Source organism: Corythoichthys intestinalis, chromosome 8 (genome assembly GCF_030265065.1).
Source record: "Corythoichthys intestinalis isolate RoL2023-P3 chromosome 8, ASM3026506v1, whole genome shotgun sequence".
Taxonomy (NCBI): domain Eukaryota; kingdom Metazoa; phylum Chordata; class Actinopteri; order Syngnathiformes; family Syngnathidae; genus Corythoichthys; species Corythoichthys intestinalis.
Genome location: NC_080402.1, coordinates 14846591 through 14869265, shown reverse-complemented (window position 1 = coordinate 14869265; position 22675 = coordinate 14846591). Strand labels below are relative to the sequence as shown.

General features: G+C 40.1%; 1 protein-coding gene across 3 annotated transcripts in view; it reads left to right on the top strand.

Moving 5' to 3' along the window:
* Window positions 1-22379, top strand: part of crebbpa (CREB binding protein a) — a 73790-nt gene extending 51411 nt beyond the window's left edge. Inside the window, exons 19-31 of one of the 3 annotated variants that reach the window (XM_057843042.1) lie at window positions 142-230; window positions 1440-1520; window positions 7789-7845; window positions 8009-8086; window positions 8178-8245; window positions 8383-8533; window positions 11642-11788; window positions 11884-11997; window positions 12084-12249; window positions 16163-16330; window positions 16433-16594; window positions 17867-18148; window positions 18271-22379. In XM_057843042.1, the coding sequence (XP_057699025.1) occupies window positions 142-230; window positions 1440-1520; window positions 7789-7845; window positions 8009-8086; window positions 8178-8245; window positions 8383-8533; window positions 11642-11788; window positions 11884-11997; window positions 12084-12249; window positions 16163-16330; window positions 16433-16594; window positions 17867-18148; window positions 18271-20535 (3828 nt within the window). In that variant the 3' untranslated portion in view covers window positions 20536-22379. The remainder of the gene's footprint in view (window positions 1-141; window positions 231-1439; window positions 1521-7788; window positions 7846-8008; window positions 8087-8177; window positions 8246-8382; window positions 8534-11641; window positions 11789-11883; window positions 11998-12083; window positions 12250-16162; window positions 16331-16432; window positions 16595-17866; window positions 18149-18270) is intronic. The other 2 variants (XM_057843041.1, XM_057843043.1) reach the window with 2 other exon arrangements.
* The last annotated feature ends 296 nt before the right edge of the window (window positions 22380-22675 follow it).

Sequence of the window (22675 nt, the reverse complement as noted above, 5' to 3'; positions counted from 1 at the left end):
TCTATGTTTTCAACAAATCTTAAAAACTTTGAACAAGGCCATTTTCATCTGTGATGAATTCCTTTTCTTATACTGTTGTAATGTCTGTTGACATTTTAGTTGTTTTTGCAATATTTCTTTTTCTCCCATGTTTATGTGCAGTTTGAATTTTCCCCACAAACACTCTGTTGTTATGGAAAACAGCTTTGCACCATCCCAACTGGCGGCACATACTACAGTTACCAAAACAGGTATTTTCCCCACCGTTCTATGTTGACATTTCCAGTCATGCCACCGTGATTAGAACATTCTGAAAGGCTCGACACATTTGTAAGCAGTCCACATTTCACAGTTGTGGAATCACACAGAGAATACTGCAATTTCAAGAAGCCATGTGTAAGATTGGTGGTCAAAAATGGTACTGCAACCAGGATCCCCTCAGATCCCTTCTGATGATTGCTTCGCAAAATATGAATCAAGCTGCGTTATCATACCAATTTTGCATTTTAATCAGAAGAGACAGAGGCTAACAAACCACACACTAACGTTAGCAATGATCATGTGAATAAACAGCATGTGTATTCAACAACCTATGTCTATTACATAAGAATGTATGGAGTATACAATTGTCTTCAAATGTAAGGGTTTCAAGTTGCGCTGTGGTTGAATAGTAATGAAAGTAATGTAGGAAAACCCAAAAGTACATCAACCTTTCGAGGAGAAATAGTGCAACTTTGTAGTGCTGCAAAGATTAATCGATTAAACTCCAGTAATTCGATTACAAAAAATTTCTAATCAAATTTTGGTGCTTTGAGGATTCGTTAAATTAGTGGCGTTGTATTGGTTTGTTTGGAAAGTGTTTGAATAGTCCTACAGATTACAGAGCTCTGCCAATCTGGATGCAGACATAGAACTGATCTTGTCATTGGATTTGTGGAGGGCGGAACATTCGTCACAATCGCAGAATCAAAATAACTTTTAAGGGCTGACAATCTTTTAAAATGGTACAATCTGGGCTTCATCATTGAGAACTTTTTGGAATATTGCAAAAAAAAACAACAACAAAAACGCGTCTTTAATGTCAATTGATATATTTGGGCAATTCAATGAATAATTGACGTGCAATTCTTACTTATGGCTTCTTTAATTGGCATAAAAAGAGCAAAAAAAAACTACAATATCTTCCATTTGACTATCGCCATCCACTCGGTTTTTTAAACCGTATTCCCTTGCACCTCCTACAGTATGAACTTGGTAATTACAGCCATATTCTTCTGTCACTGCACACTTTGCACAGACCAGCAGGAATATGCTTAATTCCAGAAAACTTTTTCCGCTATTAAATAATTTGAAATGAACAAACTCAATTAACATTGTTCCTTTAAGAACTTAAGGAGTTAAAATAATAACTGTTTTATGTTTAAAATGTCACTTTGCAACAATTTGCAAAATGTTCCCAGGTACCATTTTTGTGAGAAGTGCTTCAATGAGATTCAGGGAGAAAGTGTGACGTTAGGAGATGACCCTGCACAGCCGCAAACGTAAGTAAAATAATACACGTACAGCTGATTTTTCAGTTATGTATAACATTGTTGTATTAAATTAGATTAAAGCATTTGAGTTTTTTTCCTATATTTTTAGAATCTTATGCAATAGAAATTTAACTTATGATCAGGGGTGCACATAATTTTTCGCCCAGGTACTCAGAGGAGGACCTGGAGATGTGACTTGGTCCTCATTGAGCTTGAGAGCCGACCCGCCTGATGCGATAAATTTATGACAAGTTTTACTTAGAGCCAATTAACTTTAATTAATTATATTAACAATTAATGCTGGATTAACATCAACTGGCACAACAAAATTGTGATTACTTTGAAGTGAAATGTAAAGAAATAAACATAAAAGCACCAATTCAAAATAAAGGGCATTATGTGGTTCCCACATTAACTCCAAGCCTTTTTAAAAGTGGGATGTCCTCCTCATAAGACCTCATTGAACGTGCATGTTTAGCTTTGTAAAATGCGAGCAAAAACACGTTTGTCAGTGTATGTCGCTGTTCATTACCTTTATTCCGCGACTTGTCCATAGGGCGAGTGGGGTCGTGTCTGACATCGATAGTTTGCTTAATTGCCACATGCTGTTTTTTTCGTGCTTTTCAAAGTTTGGATGGCTGAAATTCTTTAACCCTACAAAAAATGCGATGCTCTTATCGGCGACATTGGGATTCTCACGGCACATTTTGTACCGCATTTCCGTGCCAGCATCATTTGCTTCTTGCCATTGTACCTCCTGTAGCCACTTTTCGGCAAAAGTCCTTTTTTTCGGTAGCTCCGGTGACGTCTCTGTCGTCTGTCTGTCTTTTGACGGGGGTGGGGGAACACGGAAGTAATTACTCAGTGTGGCCTGCCTCTTCGACATTTTGAGAAGTTATTTTCTCGTGTCTGCCGCAAATACAGTGGTCAGCCATCGGTACGCAAAAGCGTATGGAAGCCGTTGAGGGCCAGCGCGTTTGTGTACGTCCAGTCCGCATGCGCGCATGCGGACCACTTATGTGCACCCCTGCTTATGATACTTGGTCAAAGAGCACAAGTTTATACTAGGGGTGTAACAAAACAGCACAATGTAATTTTGGTTCAGTTTAAGTGCGTGGTTTGGTTAATTTTAGGTACAAAAAGGCAGTGAACAAGTTTACTTTAAAATGCTTTCAATTTTAGATACTTCAATTTTCTAATAAATTAAAAATAATAATTTAATATATGTTAGTTTTTTAAAAAATCTTTAAAAATAAATAAATCACAAAATAAATTCTTAAATTGTTACAATTAGATAAAAAATTACATGAAATATGAGTAAACAAGGAAAATGTGCCTGAACATGGCAAATGTAACTAATCAGGCTAGAATTTTTGGACTAAACCATATTTTCTGCTTACAGCAGAGATTTGGTTGTAGTAATAATATCAAACTCATTTTCTTCGTGTAGAAGCAGCATTCATTGTCAGATGGAGCTGTTTTAAAGGGATCCACGGATAGAAAGACTTGTAGTTCTTAAAAGATAAAGGTTGAGTTAAAATTAGGGGTGTAACGGTACACAAAAATCTCGGTTCGGTACGTACCTCGGTTTTGAGGTCACGGTTCTTTTCATTTTCGGTACAGTAAGAAAACAAAATGCAAAATATAAATGTGCTAGTTGTTTATTACACACCTTTGTGCTTTCAACAATAGGAGCATTAGCCTATACAAAGCTAGAATTCTGCTCAAAAAGTAGTGGGTATTTAAAGATAATAATCCAACAACAATTTGCCTTTCAGACCCCGCGTATTGGTCAGCTTTCTTTCTGAAAGAAAGAAGAAAAAAGAAGTCCTATGCTAAAGAGAAAAGCAATCCCAATGACCAAGATTTTAACACGTATTTTACAAATGAAATGCCTCAATGAATCATTTTTTTTTTTTCTTATGAACTGTTTTCAAAAGCTTTATTCGTGGATTTTCTCAAGTTAGAGTGCCACACAGAAATTAATTAGAAATTAATTACTACCGGTAGTAGTATTGACGCAGGAGGGTAGTGTCTCGCGTCAAATAATAAACTCTGCTGTTCTTTTCGCGGGCGTCGTGTTGAGCCGCTTCTGGGACGCGACCGCACTGCGACTGGTGTGCATTGGCTGATTGACTTTAACGCCCACGTTTCATTGCGTTCTCACGGCGGCCACGTTGTCGCGCCATTGACGTTTCTGGGTTATACTGTCCTACCGTGTTGGTCCTCATTATAGTAGAGAAGACGGAGTAAATATAATCTACAAAAAGAAACTGTAACCCGATCGACTCACGGCCTCGAAAAGTAAGGGTTACATTACGTCAGAAACTCGTTAAGTACGCCACCGTTCCGAACCGAGCACCACGTACCGAAACGGTTCAATACAAATGCATGTACCGTTACACCCTTAGTTAAAATAATTTTATATTAAAACTAGGGCTGTCAAAATTATCGCGTTAACGGGCGTTAATTAATTTTTAAAATTAATCACGTTAAACTATTTGACACAATTAACGCAGATGGCCCGCTCACAGATTTAAATGACAGTGCAGTGAAACGCTCACTTGTTGTGTCTATGGAGTTTTGCCGCCCTCTGCTGGCGCTTGGGTGCGACTGATTCTATAGGGTTCAGCTCCCATGAGCATTGTGTAAGTAATTATCGACATCAATGGCGGGCTATTAGTTTATTTTTTGATTGAAAATTTTACAAATTTTATTAAAACGAAAACATTAAGAGGGGTTTTAATATAAAATTTCTATTACTTGTACTAACATTTTTTTTTTTTTTTTTTTTTTTTTTAAGAACTTCGAGTCTTTCTATCCATGGATCGCTTTAACAGAATGTTAATAATGTTAATGCCATCTTGTTGATTTATTTTTATAATAAACAAATACATTCCTTATGTACCGTATGTTGAATGTATATATCCATCTTGTGCCTTATCTTTCCATTCCAACAATAATTTACAGAAAAATATGGCATATTTTATAGGTGGTTTGAATTGCGATTAATTGCGATTAATTATGATTAATTAATTTTTAAGCTGTAATTAACTCTATTAAAAATTTTAATCGTTTGACAGCCCTAATTAAGACCCCTCTTGGTGTTTTTGTTTTAATAAAATTTGTAAAATTAGTCTAACTAGCAGTTTGCCATTGTTGTTGAAATCGCAGGGCGGTGACGTCACTTGGTTACGCTGCCAGGCTTCCAGAGTATGACTCTAGCTACATAAATATGTCATCTTTTCAACCCTTTCAATTTGAACCCGAGAGGAACATTAATGACCATGACAGAACTGTCGATATTTCACAAAACGAGCAGCAAAAGCAAAATGAACAGGAAAGACAGGATAAGACAAGACGAAAGTAGGACAAAACCGGTGTTCTGCCAAAATGTGCTAAACCGGCGAAATGTCTTAGAATGCGCAAATTTGACACCCAAAGTACTACCATGCGCTTTTAGCTTTTTTTGTTTAGATGCATACAGAAGATATTAAAGATGTCTTAAGAAAACACTTAAACATAGTAATATCAAATAAGGGTGGTTTAAATACGCTACGTGACTAATTTGGTCAAACAGATCAACAATTTGCTTTAAAGCTACCTCAAGAAAACAATGCTTAAAAGTATGAGTAGGAAGCACATGCAAAAAATGAGGAAATGAAAAGGTAATAAAAGACTATAAAACACAAAAGATAAATACCGTATTTAATCGATGTGCGCATGTGTTGGACGTCTCGCCGCGGAATTTCAGAACACCGGTAGTGTTGTCTAGTGACGGTGATAGACTACGTCATCACCCCAAGCATCCATTGCACGCATAAAAATGGCACCCTCCTTAGGCCAAAACATACTAAATATTAAAGATACACGATAATATCGGTCGCCGATAATTATTGGCCGATAATGGCAATTATGACGTCACACAGATAATCCAGATAATAAAAAAATTCAACCGATAATGCAATCCGATAATTATATACTTTATTTGATTTAGCCTCCAAATGTGCGCAACCGAAGAATTCAGCATGCTGCCTCCTCAACCCCTCCCCTCTCTGAAGCCCCTGAGGGAGGAGGGGTTGAGGAGGCGGAGTTACACGACAAGAAATAGTTGAATATTATGGCGGCTGTTACTAAAAAAACGACGCTCTCGCCATCTTCGAAACATGTACCGCAGAAGTTCCACAAGACCGAAAGAAAGCGTCCTCATTCAAAACCACTAACCCAGCATCCATTTAAAACTGCATCACAAAGATTTTTGGAACGAATACGAGCCTGCTGCTGCTAGCGGGAATGCTAAAGCTATTGTAAACACTAAGTTAAACTACGGGGCTTGTGACGATACAGAGTCGGGTTGTTTGGGAAAGCAGCCCAAGGCGGGTGGTAAACTCGCGTCTAAGGCTAAACACCGGCACGACTGGAGACCGATAGTCGGCAAGTAGCCGTCCTCCAACGGAGCCCGCCGCTCTGGCTGGTCCGGCAGGCCGCCGCGGCGGGCAGAGCCCGGTTCCACGGCTTCAGGACCTCCGGCGAACACCGCGGTTTCTCGAGCGTTCCCTCACGGCGTGCGAGCAGAGCCAGCCCCCGAATACGCCGCGGCGAACCGGCCGGTGCGGGCGGATTATCTGGTAGGAACGTAGCCGCCGCCGAGACGAGATATGATTTTTTTTTTACCTAAATGACCCGAGAGCCAAAGCCCTGGATAAAAAAATAATGCAGTTTATACGACCACCATTCTTCATGAAAAACATGCCAATCACATTTTCACCGTGTACATTTGGAGAAGTGATGTCCAGTAAGCAAGCTTATCATGACGGCACAGTGGTTAGATGATAATTTAAACATGGAGAAAATGAAGTCAGCCAGCCAATAATGCATTCAGTATGTAAAATGACGAGCGGTCAGATGACTTTGTAACGCTGCCTTTATTTTTGGCTTAACAAAACTCAGGCACAAAACAACACGCACGGAGATGCGAGCTCCAACTCCATCCAAATAGTACTGCCGTGTATCAGTTTAGCTGCTGTAAAGCACATGTCGTTAGTGCCGCAAATGTAAACAAAGCGCTGCAGAATGGGTACATGACATCTCGCTCTTTTGAGTTAATCATTTTCACAGTATGCAACAAAGCATATAACATTAGTAATCATTTTCAAATTAATTTATTTGTCTGCTCAATTGCAGTCACAGTAGATAATCAAAATTTATTGGCACTTATCAATTTAAATATGCACATTCCTGTTGTAATGAAATAACAATAATATTCTGTAGCCACAAATATTATTCAAAATCTTTTCTTCTTCCAAGGTTTTTTTTTTTTTTTTAGGATTAAGTATAATAATGTATTGCTTAAAATAAGGCTGTTAAGATTATTTTCAGCTAGCTATTTTTCTTCCAAGAAAGCTGAGAGAAATAAACTTGAAGCGCTGGCAGATAATTTTACTTATTTCCAATAGATTTACACTTAAAACTGAATAGTTTTAAGGAGGTGTGTTTTGCAGTGTATTAATGTTATATATGTTAGGAATGGCTTACTTTTAAAGGCATTTTTGTGCAACTTGGGTATTTACTCTGTAAGTAATTGTTGCCAAAAGTTTACCATTACACAATGTCAGACAATCTGTCATTATTTAGATGTTGGAATTGACGACTTGTTCATATTTTATGTTGAAAAAAAGAGCAATAAATTATATTTTTGCACAGTAATATTTTCTTTTGTGTATACTTTTAAATTTTACATAAATCTTTAAATAGAATTATCGGCTTGACATTATCGGTTATCGGTTGGAATGAGGAGGAAATTATCGGTTATCGGTATCTGTTGAAAAATGTATTATCGTGCATCACTACTAAATATTATAGATTTTCAAATCAATGGCAATATTTTATTTGTTTCTAATGATATATTTTAGTATAAGAGAACAATTGTGGCTTTTAGAGCCTACAAGTCTTTAAGTCCGAGGTTCCCTTTAAGTGCGTTGACATTTTAAATGTTTTACTTGTGCCATACACCGTCTCCATGGAACAATGTACACACAACTATAGGGTTATCCTCTTGCTTTTGTCGATTGGTAACTTAAATTGGGTGGCCAAAAAGAAATATTTTTTGGGGGTGGGGCAAAAAAAATTATAAACCCAAGAAAACCGAACATGCGAAACAAAACGGTTCAATACATCCATGCGAATTGTTACACCACTGGTTTCCACAGCTTTAATGTCACTGAAACAAGCGTTTGTCGTTCTTCATGTCATTATTTTTTTATTATTTCCCCATCAGGATGATATCAAAAGACCAGTTTGAAAAAAAGAAGAACGATGTACTGGAACCTGAGCCGTAAGTAGACACAAACCACCGCACCTTGTCCTATTGGTTCTATTTTGCACCTCTCTGCTTGCAAGTACTCTATGTAGAGAGTGGTGTTTGTTACTCAAGTATCAAGGCTTTTGCCATGTTAATGTTGTGATGGTAAGTCTGTTGTTTGTTTGCTTCTTATCAGGTTTGTTGAATGTAAAGATTGTGGACGGAAGATGCACCAGATATGTGTCTTGCACTATGAGGTTATTTGGCCATCTGGGTGAGAAACCTGTCCAAAATTGACATACTTTGAATGTAAATGTGCTTCTTTCCAATGAGTAAGTATTGTATATAAACCTTACTATTGACAGATTCATCTGTGACAACTGTTTAAAGAGAAGTGGGAAAACACGGAAGGACAACAAGTTCTCAGCTAAAAGTTAGTTCACATTCTCTTAAGTCAACCATCTCGATGCATTCTTTTTTGTGTGTGTGTGTATTTTATTGAACTGTCTGCATTGTTTTTAACAAACTATAGTAAACATCATAATTTTAACTCCTGTATTAATGCTGCAGGGCTGCAGTCAACCCGACTGGGAATGTCTATAGAAGAGCGTGTCAATAAATTCTTGAAGCGACAGAACCACCCGGAAGCTGGAGAGGTGTTTGTGCGGGTGGTTGCAAGTTCGGACAAAACGGTGGAGGTGAAACAAGGCATGAAAGCAAGGTGAGAGTATTCCTGACCAAGTTAAGAAAAAAGGGGTTTGTGTTCTACTTTGAATATTTGTCAGCATTTGTAATGCAAATACCGTAATTTCCCAAATATAAGGCGCACCTGTGTATAATGCGCACCCCAAATTTTCTTGTAAAATCTAGGGGAAATTATTGTACCCGTTTATAACGCGCACCCTAATTTTAGCACCAATAAATAGAAGAATATAAGAAAACAGCGCTCGTGTACAGATACAGAAATGTCATTTTACTGACTGGTGAAACAGCATAAGCATAGCATATTGGTAGTTCAAAACATTACCATAAACTGACAATATTTACAGTAATAATATGATTCGACAACTTCTCCAACTTACCAGAATCTAGGAGAAAAAAAAACAGATGTGACTTTTCTTTTAAAGGCTGCTGTATAACTTGCTCGTTTCATCATGATGAATAAATGTTTCTTCCATGGATTGATACGGTAAAATGAAAGTGAGAACGTAAGTCGGAAATCCGTGAGAGCTCATCGCTGTCAACACGACAGTAACAATAGGAATATTGTTATTTGGGTTTAAGTTTCCCGAGGGACAGATATAGTTGACGGACACAGGAAGTCTGTGTGTTTACGTTTGTTATGGTCCGAGTTGCGGAGCTGCAATAAACGTTGACTCAAATGAGTTCAAGAAACTAAATTCTGTGCTTTATGAGGAGTGAAAAAGCAGAATTTAACACAGACGAAATCATTCGGCCGATTAGAGTGAAGTATTACCGAAACGGTGACGTCATGTACCGTAATGGTCGGCAACGGGTCGCCGCCTACGTTTCTTCAACACAACGTGGCTGTGTCAGTAAAAAAAAAAATTTTTTTTAATCGTTTTTTATATATATATATATATATATAATATTTCTGTTAATTGAAATAATCAAAAAGTTAAACTTTATTTCACTTTTAAAATACAGTAAGTGGTCAAGATTGATTCCATTATTTTCACTAGGGGTGTGACAATATATCAAAAAGGTGATGTAGACAAAAGGTTATCGATATTCTCCTGCCAAGAATCTAAATATTATTTTATAAGGATCTCACTGTTTAAACAAATGAACCAACAGGTTTCTAACAAAATCTTCCATTAGAAAAGTGTCTGTTAGCTCACTGGCTGCCATTGACTGCGCTAGACATCCAATTTATTTTGACTGGATTGGACATCTAGCGCCGTGCCAATGGCACTGAAAACCGGGGCATTCGCAGCCAGCCTTGTAGGCATTTACAGGTCAATTCCTGTTCATTGTCGGGCATTTACAGGTTATTTCCGATTGATTTTGAGTCCGTTCCGATCATTTGGAGACATTCTAGAGTCACTACTTTTTCAATATCCCAAAATAAACTGGAAGTGACTGGTAAATGCTCCAAAATCAACAGTAAGTTACGTGTAAATGCCCTAAAATGAACTCATTTCCTGGCATTTACTGACACTGACGGCCATTGACGTCTAAGCCGTTTGGAGTGTGAGGGATTGCAGCGAAGGAACGAATGTTCATTAGGATTGGACGTCTACTAGTCATGATTTCATTTTAATTCACAGCTGAAAAATGAAAATAACTTGTTTTCTTTTTATTAGTTTGTTTGTAGAACATCCTAGAACAGGGGTGTCCAAACGTTTTGCAAAGAGGGCCAGATTTGGTGTGGTAAAAATGTGGGGGGCCGACCTTGGCTGACGTCCTTTACGTAGAAATATTATTTAGGCAAATTTTAGCAAGCCATTCTGTGTGTCACATTTGCTTAATTATTTTTTCAAATTAATAATTTTAACAATCTCTCAACTAGCCTTTGTGGTGTACTCTTTCAACTCACGGTACTGCTGTGAAATTAAACTAACTTCAAGTTGTTTCAATTTCTCGCTACGTATCTTCCCTGTAATCTTGTCGTACATGTTAGCGTGTCGTCTTTGGTAATATCGCCTCACATTGAACTCTTTAATAGCAGCAACTGTCTCTTTGCAAATGAGGCAGACACAGTTGTTGCGTATTTTAGTGGAGAAATAGTCCAATTTCCACCTGTCCTTGAAGCGTCGGCTGTCGCAATCAACTTTCTTTTTTTGTTGATTGTCGCCATTTTAGAAATTTGCGAGTAAAGGGTCACACATGGTAATGTTGTTTAGAGTGCTGCTGCCTTTTAGTGGGTAAATGAGGAGCAGCATTTAGTGTGTAAGCTACTTCATATGCTGGTAGCAGTACTGCTGACCAATTTATTAAGTCTGTGTGTGGGCCAGACGTTATTGATTTTATGACAGAGGCTGGGGGCCGGATGAAATTTGTCCACGGGACGCATTTGGCCCCCGGGTCGGACGTTGATCATGTCTGTCCTAGAATGATTTCCTGGAGAATGTATCGATAGTTGTTGTATCGCCATATCGTGAGATCAATGAGCCTTTTATCGCAGATCGTATCGTATCGTATCATGAGGTACGCAGGGGTTCCCAACCCTAATTCATGCTAGGGCTGCAGCTATCGAATATTTTAGTAGTCGATTAATCGATGGACTAGTTAGTTCGAATAATCGAGTAATCGGATAAGGAACATGAAAAATTAAAATATCTCAGCCTCAAACGGTATAAATTTCTTTTTTTTAAATGAGGATGTCTGTACAACAAAAGAACAATTAGCTAACTTGCATAGAAAACGTCCGCTAGCTTAAATGCTATAAAATGCTAAAGTCACTTAACAAATGGTTCAGACACATATTCCCACAAAAAACGGCCAAATATACCTATATACTAAATTATAAATGCATTAAAAAACATTAGCTCAAACAAAAACTTACCTTACGTTGGTCTTAACAGGGAGCAGTTGCATTCAGCCATGTGAAAAGAGGCAGACCAGAGGGCACTATATCCGCTCTAATCAATAAAACTAAATGCAAAAACTTTCAAAATAAACCATTACAACGCCACGTTAATTAAACGAATACTCGAAGCAACAAAATTTAATTCGAATATTTTTTTCCAATCGAATACTCGAGTTAATCGATTAATCGTTGCAGCACTAATTCATACATGACACAATTTTCCTACTTTTACTTTCATGTCACACTTTCAAATATGTTTACTCTTGCTGATTTTAGGTTTGTGGATACCGGTGAGATGCCAGAGACCTTTCCTTACAGAACCAAAGCACTTTTCGCCTTTGAAGAGATTGATGGTGTAGATGTGTGCTTCTTTGGCATGCATGTACAGGAGTACGGCTCTGAATGCCCTTTCCCCAACACTAGGTCTGTACCTCTAATTATTCCATAATGACGTACGTGACAATCGATTATTTGTATGGTTGGGAAAATTTTAACCTCTACTCTCCTTACCTTTGCAGACGAGTCTACATATCTTACCTTGACAGTATTCACTTCTTCAAACCCAGAGTTTTAAGAACAGCAGTGTACCATGAGATCCTTATCGGCTATCTAGAATATGCCAAGAAACTCGGGTAATCCTAATTCTGCATGTATCACGTATTTTGTTCTTATCACAAACAGTTCTCGGGTCTCACCTTTGCCCTCTGCTCGTGTGAAGCTATGCTCAAGGCCACATCTGGGCATGTCCACCAAGTGAGGGGGATGACTACATCTTCCACTGTCATCCTCCCGAGCAGAAGATCCCTAAACCTAAGAGGCTTCAAGACTGGTATCGGAAGATGCTGGACAAAGCTTTTGGGGAAAGGATCTTGCACAACTACAAGGTGTGCATAACGTAGCTTTCACGTCTGTACTTTTGAAGATCTGTCAAGTGGATTGATTAAAAAAAATGAAATAATAGATCAATACATAAAATTGTTAACTGTAATCTCCTCCATGTTCACTATTCACAAAATATTTATTTATTTATTTTATCATTATTTCTGGTAGAAGAAATCATGTACAAGATGGTGTTTAAGTATGTTGAATTGACCTAGAGAATTTTAATGTATATCGGGAAAGGTAAAGTTTAGTTGGCATTGTGGCTGTAAAGGACTTTTTTTTTCTTTTGCTACATGTATGTAGACACTTGGTTAAGTATTTTTTTTTAAATGTTTAATTGAAGAGGATCAACATACCTTGATCATGTGCATCTCAATGGGGAGAAAAAAAAACGTTGAAAAATTTTTTTCCGATGTGTGATAGTGGAGAAAAATGTAAATCCCGTATTTTTCGAACTAGAAGTCACACCTGAGTATAAGTCGCACCAGCCCAAAAATACGCAATGAAGAGGAGAAAAAAAACATATAAGTCGCACCGGAGTATAAGTCGCATTTTCAACACATAGAACAGATATGTCATCTTGAAAGGCAATTTAAAATCAAAATACAATAGAGAACAGTATGAGAGTACAGTATGATAACGTTACATGATGAATGAACAACGAAATGCGAACGTGGCCGGTGTGTTAACGTAACATACAGTTGGGAGAACAAGTATTTGATACACCGCCAATGGGTTTTCCCATAGAAACAAGAACATAGAACAAGTATTTGATACACTGGCAATGGGAAAACCCATTGGCGGTGTATCAAATACTTGTTCTCCCCACTGTAGCTAATAAGTTATTCAGATAACTATAGCATAAAGAACATGCCAACAAGTTTACCAAACCATCAGTGTCACTCCAAAACACCAGAATAACATGTGAAATGATATAATAATCTGTTAATAATTTCACACATAAGTCGCTCCAGAGTATAAGTAGCACCACCAGCCAAACTATGGAAAAAAAAAAACTACGCCTTATTGTCCGAAAAATACGGTAATAGCCAATATTTCCCAGAAGTAAGCAAAATAGACATCAGACATTTTTAAATGCTAGTGTAGGCAAGTGCCGGTAAGAGATTCTGACTGTATAATAATCTTAAGCCAAAATATCACGGTTTCACAGTATTGCAATCACAGCTCTAAAATGTGCTACTTTGAGATATCTGGGTTTTTAAAAAATCCATTGAACAGGATTTTTATTTTTCAAAACATATTAGCAAATTGGAACATAAGTATAATGTTAAAATACATTTTAAAAAAGAACTGATAATAATAACTGAAATATTCTAAATAAAGTTAAAATAAATGTCCTTTTGGTGAGCTAAAACCCACAGCCACAGTTCAACATCCTTACCATTAGGGGTGTGCCACCTTAGGCACCCCACGATTCGATTAGATTACGATTCAGGGCGCTACGATTCCATTATAGAACGATGATCACGGCATCGACGATAATCGCGATTATCACGATTATCGAAGCATCGTACATGACTAATTGCTACAGTAGCCAAACAAATTATTAATATAACATTTTTTTTTTTTTTTTTTTTTACTAGAAAGTGCAAAAACATTAACCACTTTAAAGGGAGCACTTATTTCTCTAAACAATACAATAAAATTTACACAAGTGGAATGCCACATTTTCTGGAAACAAAATATCTTTAGAAATAAGACTTCTTTTAACCAATATACTTTGGTTTTACCGATTTATGTACGATTTTACAAGTTTGAAGTGTTACCGCTGTACTTAATCATGGTTTTACACGTTCTGCATAAAAAACACGTTAGCGAATTAGCTAATTAGCTTAGCGCTCGGCGATAACTATTAACATCTCAAAAACAACAACAATAAAAGGTTAACAGTACAGGAGGGTTCGTGTACTCACCTCTTACAGATGCACATGGGTCTGAGCAACACACTCAGGACATTTTTTGATTGAAATCCCTTAAAACTACTGCTGCACATGTTGAAATTTGCCCCCCCGGCTCAGACGCACCCGCGGACACCACCAACCAAAACAAGTGCCGCTCGGCTGACGCTGCCCCGCGTGCACCCGCCGGGAAGGCCGAATCTCGCGCGTCCTCTTATTTTAACCCTTTGTACTGACTCCATGTTTCAAAAGCTTGAAGAACACTCACCGAAAACAGGTTGACAATTTATTCGTCGACAATGGTAAAAACAAGGCAAAAACAGACGACGGAGGGACAATTCTGGATCCAAAACAAGGCTACAGGTTTCCGAGCAGAAAAAAATCAGTGTTATCTCAGTGTCCAGTCTTTTTAAGTCTTTGCTGAGGCGGGCCTTGTCGAAGGCGTTTCTGGGCGTTGCTTTTGGGTCATCCCCTCTGTGGCCAGTTTTGGGCGGCTTAGGTTCGTGCGCGGATTGGGACGCCCGCTATCAACTTTGCTGTCCGGGCTGGTTGTACTTGTTTTAGGACAAAGCGCTTTGTCCTTGGAGTTTGCTGGGAGAGCTGATTGCCAGAGTTGGTGCGTCAATCTTGTGATAAGACGGCATTGTGTATCTCTTCTATTTCTTCTCATTAAACTATGGTGTTCTATTTATTTTATATTAGTAGTGTAGTCCTACCGTAAATATGAAAATGATATTATTTCCTGATTAATTATATTAAGTGTTAGAGTAATGCAAACAGTTAGACGGTGCCTACGAGAACCTGTACCATATGTATGTGTTAGACTATATATGTGTTAGACTAATGCAAACAATTATGTTGTGTGTGCGATGATGATATCCTTTTCTGAAAAGAAAAGGAGCAACAAACTATCTCTCTTCCCCTCTTGCTCTAAAAAACAACTTGTGCAGGGTCGCGCTTCTGTGCCTGCCTGTCTAATACACGCATTTATTTTCCAGTCTTTTAAAAGAAGTAAATCTCTCTCTCAGTAACCTGCAGCAGCCATCATAACGTGCGTGCGCCCGTTAACGGTGCCCAGGCGGCAGACATGTCTTGAATTTCGGTCTGCTACGAGCGGCTGCCATAAGGTTATGAGGGAAAATAATCGTTTTTGAACCTTTATGAATCGTAATCGAATCGTCACGTGTCGAATCGCGATGCATGTATTAATCGATTTTTTTGGACCTCCTCTATTTACCATCAGAACAAAAATAATTGAATTATTTTCCATAAAAAGCACGTCTGTATGACTCGTATCATGTTTACATAATACACACACTCTTTCTCAACACACCGTTGCTACAGAGGGAAAAAAACACATTTTACCACCGCTAGACACACTTAACACGCTGGAGTTAATTCTCGTAGCTGGTGGGAAACGTTGATGACGGTGTTTACTAACGTCTTAATTTGGTTACATTATTTCTTTGTTGATATGAGGACTAATTAAATAGGGCAGACTGATATTATTGAGGAATAGAAAAGGGGGGTAGGTTTTAATGAGCAAATGCTTCATCCTACAACTTTTTGGACACAATGAATACATTCTAATATTATTTATTATTATTATTGTCTTAAATATTGTTGCTTTTATCTCAAGTATTATAATTGGTTTGTCTGATTGTCCAAAATAAAGCATTCATCCATTCATTCAATTTTGTATAAATGCAAAATTATATTGGAGGTATTGCCTACTCGGCAGCCACCCTACGCAGACATGTTTTACATGTCAGTTGGCCCTACTCCTCTAAGCCGCGGCCATCTGTAACCTTTCTGTAGTTGAAGTATTCCCATACAAGCGATTTCCTTTTCTTTGATGGGGGGGAAAGTTCAGGAGTTTCACCTCCTATGGCCATCGTGTAGCACAGCACTGACACTGAGCAACAACCAGTGGGGGAGGGTTTAGCCTTGCATGTGCATTTTAACTCAGCATACATGCTTTTTGTCTTTCGTGCAGGATATTTTCAAACAAGCAACTGAAGACCGACTTACCAGCGCCAATGAGCTGCCCTACTTTGAAGGAGACTTCTGGCCCAATGTTTTGGAGGAAAGCATCAAGGAGTTGGAGCAGGAAGAGGAGGAGAGAAAGAAGGAGGAGAATACAGCTGCCTCTGAAACTCCAGAAGTATGTCTCAGCATTCCTAAGATGATAATTTATGAGAAAATTAATGAATGTCATCCTGTGGTAGCGATTTTCTTACTCTTATTGTGTGTTTCTAATTCTCAGGGTACCCCGGGTGACAGCAAAAATGCTAAGAAGAAAAACAACAAGAAGACAAATAAAAACAAAAGTAGCGTGAGTCGAGCCAACAAGAAGAAGCCTGGAATGCCGAATGTAGCAAACGATTTGTCCCAGAAGCTTTATGCCACCATGGAAAAGCACAAAGAGGTGAGACTGGTTAAAATTTTTTGACCCAAGACTAGGCATGTGCCGGTATGAGATTTTGACGGTACGATAACCGCGAGCAAAAATACCGCGGTTTCACGGTATCACGGTATTGCAATTATAGCTCCAAAATTTTGAGATGTATGGGTTTAAAAAAAAGAAAAAAAAAATTTTCCCATTAAACAGGATTTTTTTTACAAAACATATTCGCAAATTGGAACATGAATATAATGTGAAAATAAATAAATTAACAAAAAATAAGAAATATTTTATATAAAATTAAAATAAATAGAACCTAGACTATACCCACAGCCACAGCTCAAGTTGCTCAATATTAGAGTAAGAACAAAATAATTGCTATAAAAAAGTAAAAACACTTCTAAATAAAATTAAAAATATATACTGTATGACTTTTTTTGAGGGGAGGGAGCTCAAGTGAAGTTTTGCCATTTTCAGCCACTGTGTCAACTCTAGTCTACATGATGCCATGCCCTTGTGTTAAAAAGAACAAAGAATTCATAAGTTAATAAGTTAGTTAAAAATGTATGTTAGTTTTATAAGTTAGTTAAAATGTAAATATTGTTGAGGAAAGGTTTCATCTAAAAAAAAAAGTGAGGAGTGAGACCTCCTTTCTCAATTAGCGATCTTTGACGCGATCCTTTTCTACCCCCCTTCATTCAAGCTTGTTTGTCACTCAGCGGCTGTGAGACATAAAACCTCGACAATGCTGCTCTCCCAGCTTAGCCTCGGTTAACATTCGTCTTTGTAAGTTTGTATATTAAATTTGAAAGGAAAATGTGTGTTTTGCTTTTGGCAAACTTTTTAATGGTGCTACTGCTATCCTGTTGAACCTAATCACACGTGGAAAAATACAATTGTACAACGTTTTAAATGTATTCATTTGTATATTTAAGCACGATTTGAGAGCTCAATAAATTGAAGAAAAGTACGCCTTGTGTTTGGAGGGTTTGTTTTTGGGGTTTGCTGGCTGTTTAGCAGAATAGCGTCACTGACACTCACGGCAACAAACAGGGGAAGGGTGAGCGCTGCCGCACCAAGTCACTTCGGCTGCATTTTGGCACATGAAAAATAGCGAATACCGTACTAAGGTATGACGGAAAATTTTAGTGGTTTTGTAACCGCGACGTTTTCACACCACGGTAAACCGTGAAACCGGTAACCGGCACATGTCTACCCAAGACCAAACCAGAAATTATGGACCTTTTTTTCGTCTGTGTCAGTTTCTTCCTAAACTGTTTCTTTGTCCATTTGTAGGTTTTCTTTGTAATCCACCTCCACTCCGGCCCCATGGTCAACAGTTTGCCTCCCATTATTGACCCTGACCCCTTACTCTCCTGTGACCTGATGGATGGCCGTGATGCTTTCCTGACTTTGGCCAGGGACAAACATTGGGAGTTCAGCTCTCTCAGGAGGTGCAAGTGGAGCACCATGTGTATGCTCGTTGAGCTGCACAACCAGGGACAGGACCGCTTTGTGTACACTTGCAATGAGTGCAAGCACCACGTCGAGACGCGGTGGCACTGCACAGTGTGCGAGGTGTGTCTTTTGCCTAATGGTCTATTTTATTCAACCAAAGACAGCATACTATACGTGAATATCACATTTTGATGAATGTTTGTAATGCTTGCGTTATCTAACTTGTCCCTTCCTTTCCGCAGGACTTTGACCTTTGTATTAATTGTTATAACGCAAAGGGCCATGAGCACCAGATGGTCAAATGGGGTCTCGGCCTGGATGATGACAACAACAGCCAGAGTGGCGAGGCCTCAAAGAGCCCCCAGGAAAGTCGGCGTTTGAGCATTCAACGCTGCATCCAGTCGCTTGTTCACGCTTGTCAGTGCCGCAACGCCAATTGCTCTCTACCGTCCTGCCAAAAGATGAAGAGAGTGGTACAGCACACCAAGTGCTGCAAGCGGAAAACAAACGGCGGCTGTCCTGTGTGCAAGCAACTTATTGCTTTATGCTGTTACCATGCAAAGAACTGTCAGGAGAATAAGTGTCCGGTGCCGTTCTGCCTGAATATCAAACATAAGCTACGGCAGCAGCAGCTGCAACACAGGCTGCAGCAGGCTCACTTGATGAGGAGAAGAATGGCTACAATGCAAGGCAGAACCATGCCTCTACCGTCCCCGCCGGCTGCTCCGACAACTCCTACTTCCCACCCTCAGCCCAACACACCCCAGACGCCACAGCAGCCGCTGTCCAATCAGCCTCAGACGCCCAACTCGGCCGGCGTCATGTCCCCCTCTTTCCCCAACGCACCTCGTAGCGGGCAGCCGCCAGCAGCCGTGCCCCAGGGTAAACCAGGGCCGCAAGCCTCTCCTTTGCATCAGCAACCGTCCCCTGTCCAACAGCCACCTCAGCCGCAACAAATTCAGCAGCAGCCTCCCCTCGCCGCTGTCAAGATGGCACGCCACATTGAGTTAATGGCACAGGCCCAACAGAACCAGCAGAACTATCTGGTCAACATGAACAGCTTGCCCATGAACCCTCAGCAGCCACAGCAGCGTATGGCGGGACCAATGCAACCACCCATGCAAATGGTACCAGGTCCTCGGGGACCGCAAGTCATGCAAACAAACATGGCGTCAGGTCAATGGCCTGGACCTGCAGGCCCCATGCAGGCTGCACAGACTCAACAACCAGGTCTTGTCCCGGGCCAGACACCCCCGCAGGCCATGACCATGCAGCGAGCCATGATGACCCCAGGACAGCAACCTCCTGGCCAGAGGATGCTAATTCCACAGCAACCTGGTGCGAGGCCACAGGCACCGCAGAGACCTGGTGCCATAGCCCCCAATGCCCTCCAAGATCTCCTCCGTACCCTCAAGTCCCCCAGCTCACCTCAGCAGCAGCAGCAAGTCCTCAACATCCTCAAATCAAACCCCCAGCTAATGGCTGCGTTCATCAAGCAACGAACAGCCAAGTACCACGCCAACCAGCCGCAGCAGCAAGCAGGCCAGCAGCAAGGTTTGCCCACAATGCAGACCATGGCTATGCCGGGAGGTGCGGTGCAAAGGCCAGGGATGCCATCTCCGCAACCTCAGCAGACTCCTGCTCAGGGTATGGCAGCGATGGGCGCTCAAGGGCAGCTGATGAACGCAGCTCACAACACCAACCCGCAGCTTCAAGAGCTATATCGTCGGCAACTCTTGAGGCAGCAGCAACAGCAGCAGCAACAACAGCAGCAGCAACAAGGAGTGATGCCTCAGGGACACCCCGGTCAGTTCCCTGCCCAAGCCCAGGGTACAGCAGCTACTTACTCCCAGCTTCGCATGCAGCAACAACAGATGCAGGCCATGCAAGCAGGTGCAGGAGCAGCAGGAGGACCAATGGGCCAGCTACCACCCATGGCTCAGATGGCTCAGCAAAGCATGGGAATGGACCCTGCTCAGAAACTAATGCATCAACGGTTGCTTCAGCAGCAGCAGCAACAACAACAACAACAGCAGCAGCAACATCTCCCGCAGCAACAGGCTGTCCTCAAGCCGCAAATGGCCTCTCCTGCCCAGCCCAGCCCCCTGAGCCCCCAGACCCACCTGCTTGGCAGTCAGCCACAAGGTGGGCAGCATCTCCCTGGTCAGCCCTCACTAGCCAACAGTCTCAGCAATCAAGTCCGTTCCCCTGCGCCAGTTCAGTCCCCCTGCCCACCCTCGCAACCACCACCACATTCCAGTCCCTCGCCGCAGATACAGAACCAGCCCCAGCCTTCACCGCAGCACCCGCCTCCACCCCACTCCAGTTCCCCCCATCATGGACTTGGACTTTCAAGTTCCATGGAACAGGGACACTTGGGGACACCAGAACAAAGCGCCATGCTACCCCAGCTTAACCCTCCCAACAGAGGGGTACTAAATAGTGACTTGAATATGGTGGGAGATGCTACAGGAGACACTCTAGAGAAGTTTGTGGAGGGATTGTAGCATTTCTGCTGGGGAATGAAGAACCACCACGTCTCAGTACCTGGGACCCTTGCTAAATTCTTCCTGAATTCCCTCAGACTCTTTATCTAAGAGGGCTTTGTTTGTTCTTTCTACTATTGAGCGCATTTTTGTACCTGTATGGGGAAAAAACTGTTGTAAAAACAAAAAGGAGAATTTGGTAGAGGAAAGAAGAAAAAGTCCAGCGCCCCTTCCTGAAAAATGTAACGGGGTTTGCAATTCGCTTCTTGAAATGCAATTTAAGTCACTAAGAATATATTTTTTGGTTGAGACCAAATGTGTTGAATACGCAATTTGTTTTCGGTTGGTTATTGGTGTGATTTCATACCATCCTCATAGTTTGTGTTTTTTTCTAAAGAAAATGTACAATTGCATTATATTATTCATATCTTTTGTACCATTAGGAAAAAAGAAACAACCTTTTGTGTTTAAGTTTGTCTGGGAGCTGAGCCAGGTTTTTGTTCTGTTCTCAAGCTGTTGTTCCTGGCATTTGTGGTCATATACCATTACTCCAACATAATGTTCTGAGGGACTGAGACCTATCTCTTCTTGTCTGTGTGTATGAAGAGCACTCAGTTGTATTAAAATAGGAAATGTGGACTGTGGCAGGTTGTTTACACAGACACAATTACAGGTGCACATGAAGACACGGAGGGAAACCTCACGTTGACCTAAAGAATCCCAGATCCCATTGGTTTCACAAACCCCCTAAATCTAAGATTTGCAGCCTCCAACTCGGATCCCTGGAAGTTGGAAACACTTGATTTGCTGTTGTAGAAAATTGTTACTTTGACATAAAAAAAGGAAACTGTCATGTTTTTTCACTATACAACTATTGTAAAGTGTAAAGAGAGTGGGAGAAAGAGACCAGTACCCTAATATGTGGTGCAAGGATAACCCACCCTTTAGTTTACACACTAAACTGAAAATGGAAGCACCATCTTTGGAATCAACAACCTTCATTTATCCCTATCACGCAAAAACTTGAAAAGGTGGGAAGGGTTTGCTCTTTCTCCTATTGTAAATCCACATATTATGGAAAATACTATAAATATAACTGCGAGAGAACGAAAACACTGTACAAACTGGTATAAAGGTTCATTTCTTACTTCTATACCATATTGTTAAATAAACTGCAACAGTTGAACTAAACTCCATTGACTAAACCAAGAAGGATCACAACTACAGTATTTTAGATTGTTTCAGATGAAGATTAATGACAAATTTGCACATCTGCACATTTTTCTAAATGTGTACCTTTAAGGGCAAGACAACAACTTCCCTTAATAAATAGGCGACAATACTGTGGTGTATACAACCCGTAGCAAAAAGTATGGAATCACCAGTCTCTGATGAGCACTCACTCAGACATTTTATTATATAGAACAAACTCTGATAAAAAGCTTGAAAAAATAATGAATTAGTTCAAAAGTGCAACTCCTTGGCATTCAGAAACACTAAAAGAAATGAACGAAAAACATAGTGGTGGTCAGTAAATGTCACTTTTATAGAGCAAGTGCAGGGAAAAAATTAATCACTCCATTCTGAAGAAAATATGGAATCACTCCATTTTGAGTAGAATATACAGACACACCCAGTCAATTTCCTTTCCTCAATTGGGCCCCTGCATCAGATTAGATCTGCTTGTTAGTCAGCAGTTAAAAACAGTGCAGTTATCACACCTTGGAGAGAACCTCAAAATTCCCTCAGTCGTTGATGATATGGGCCTGCATGTCAGGCAAGGCACTGGCAAGATGGCTGTGGTTAAATCTTCAATAAATGCACAAGTTTACATTGAAATTTCAGACAGCTTTCTTATCCCTTCAATTGAAAATATGTTTGGGGATAATGAAATAATTTTACAAGATGACAATGCATCATGCCACAGAGCTAAAACTGTTAAAGCATTCCTTGGAGGCTCATCTAGTCGATGTCATGGCCTGCAAATAGCCCAGATCTTAACCCTATTGAAAACCTGTGGTCGAAGTTGAAAAAATGGTCCACAGCAAGGCTCCGACCTGCAAGAATGATCTGGCAACTGCAATCAGAGAGTTAGCACCAAATTGATGAATACTGTGTCACTCATCAAGTCCATGCCTCAGACTGCAAGCTGTCATAAAAG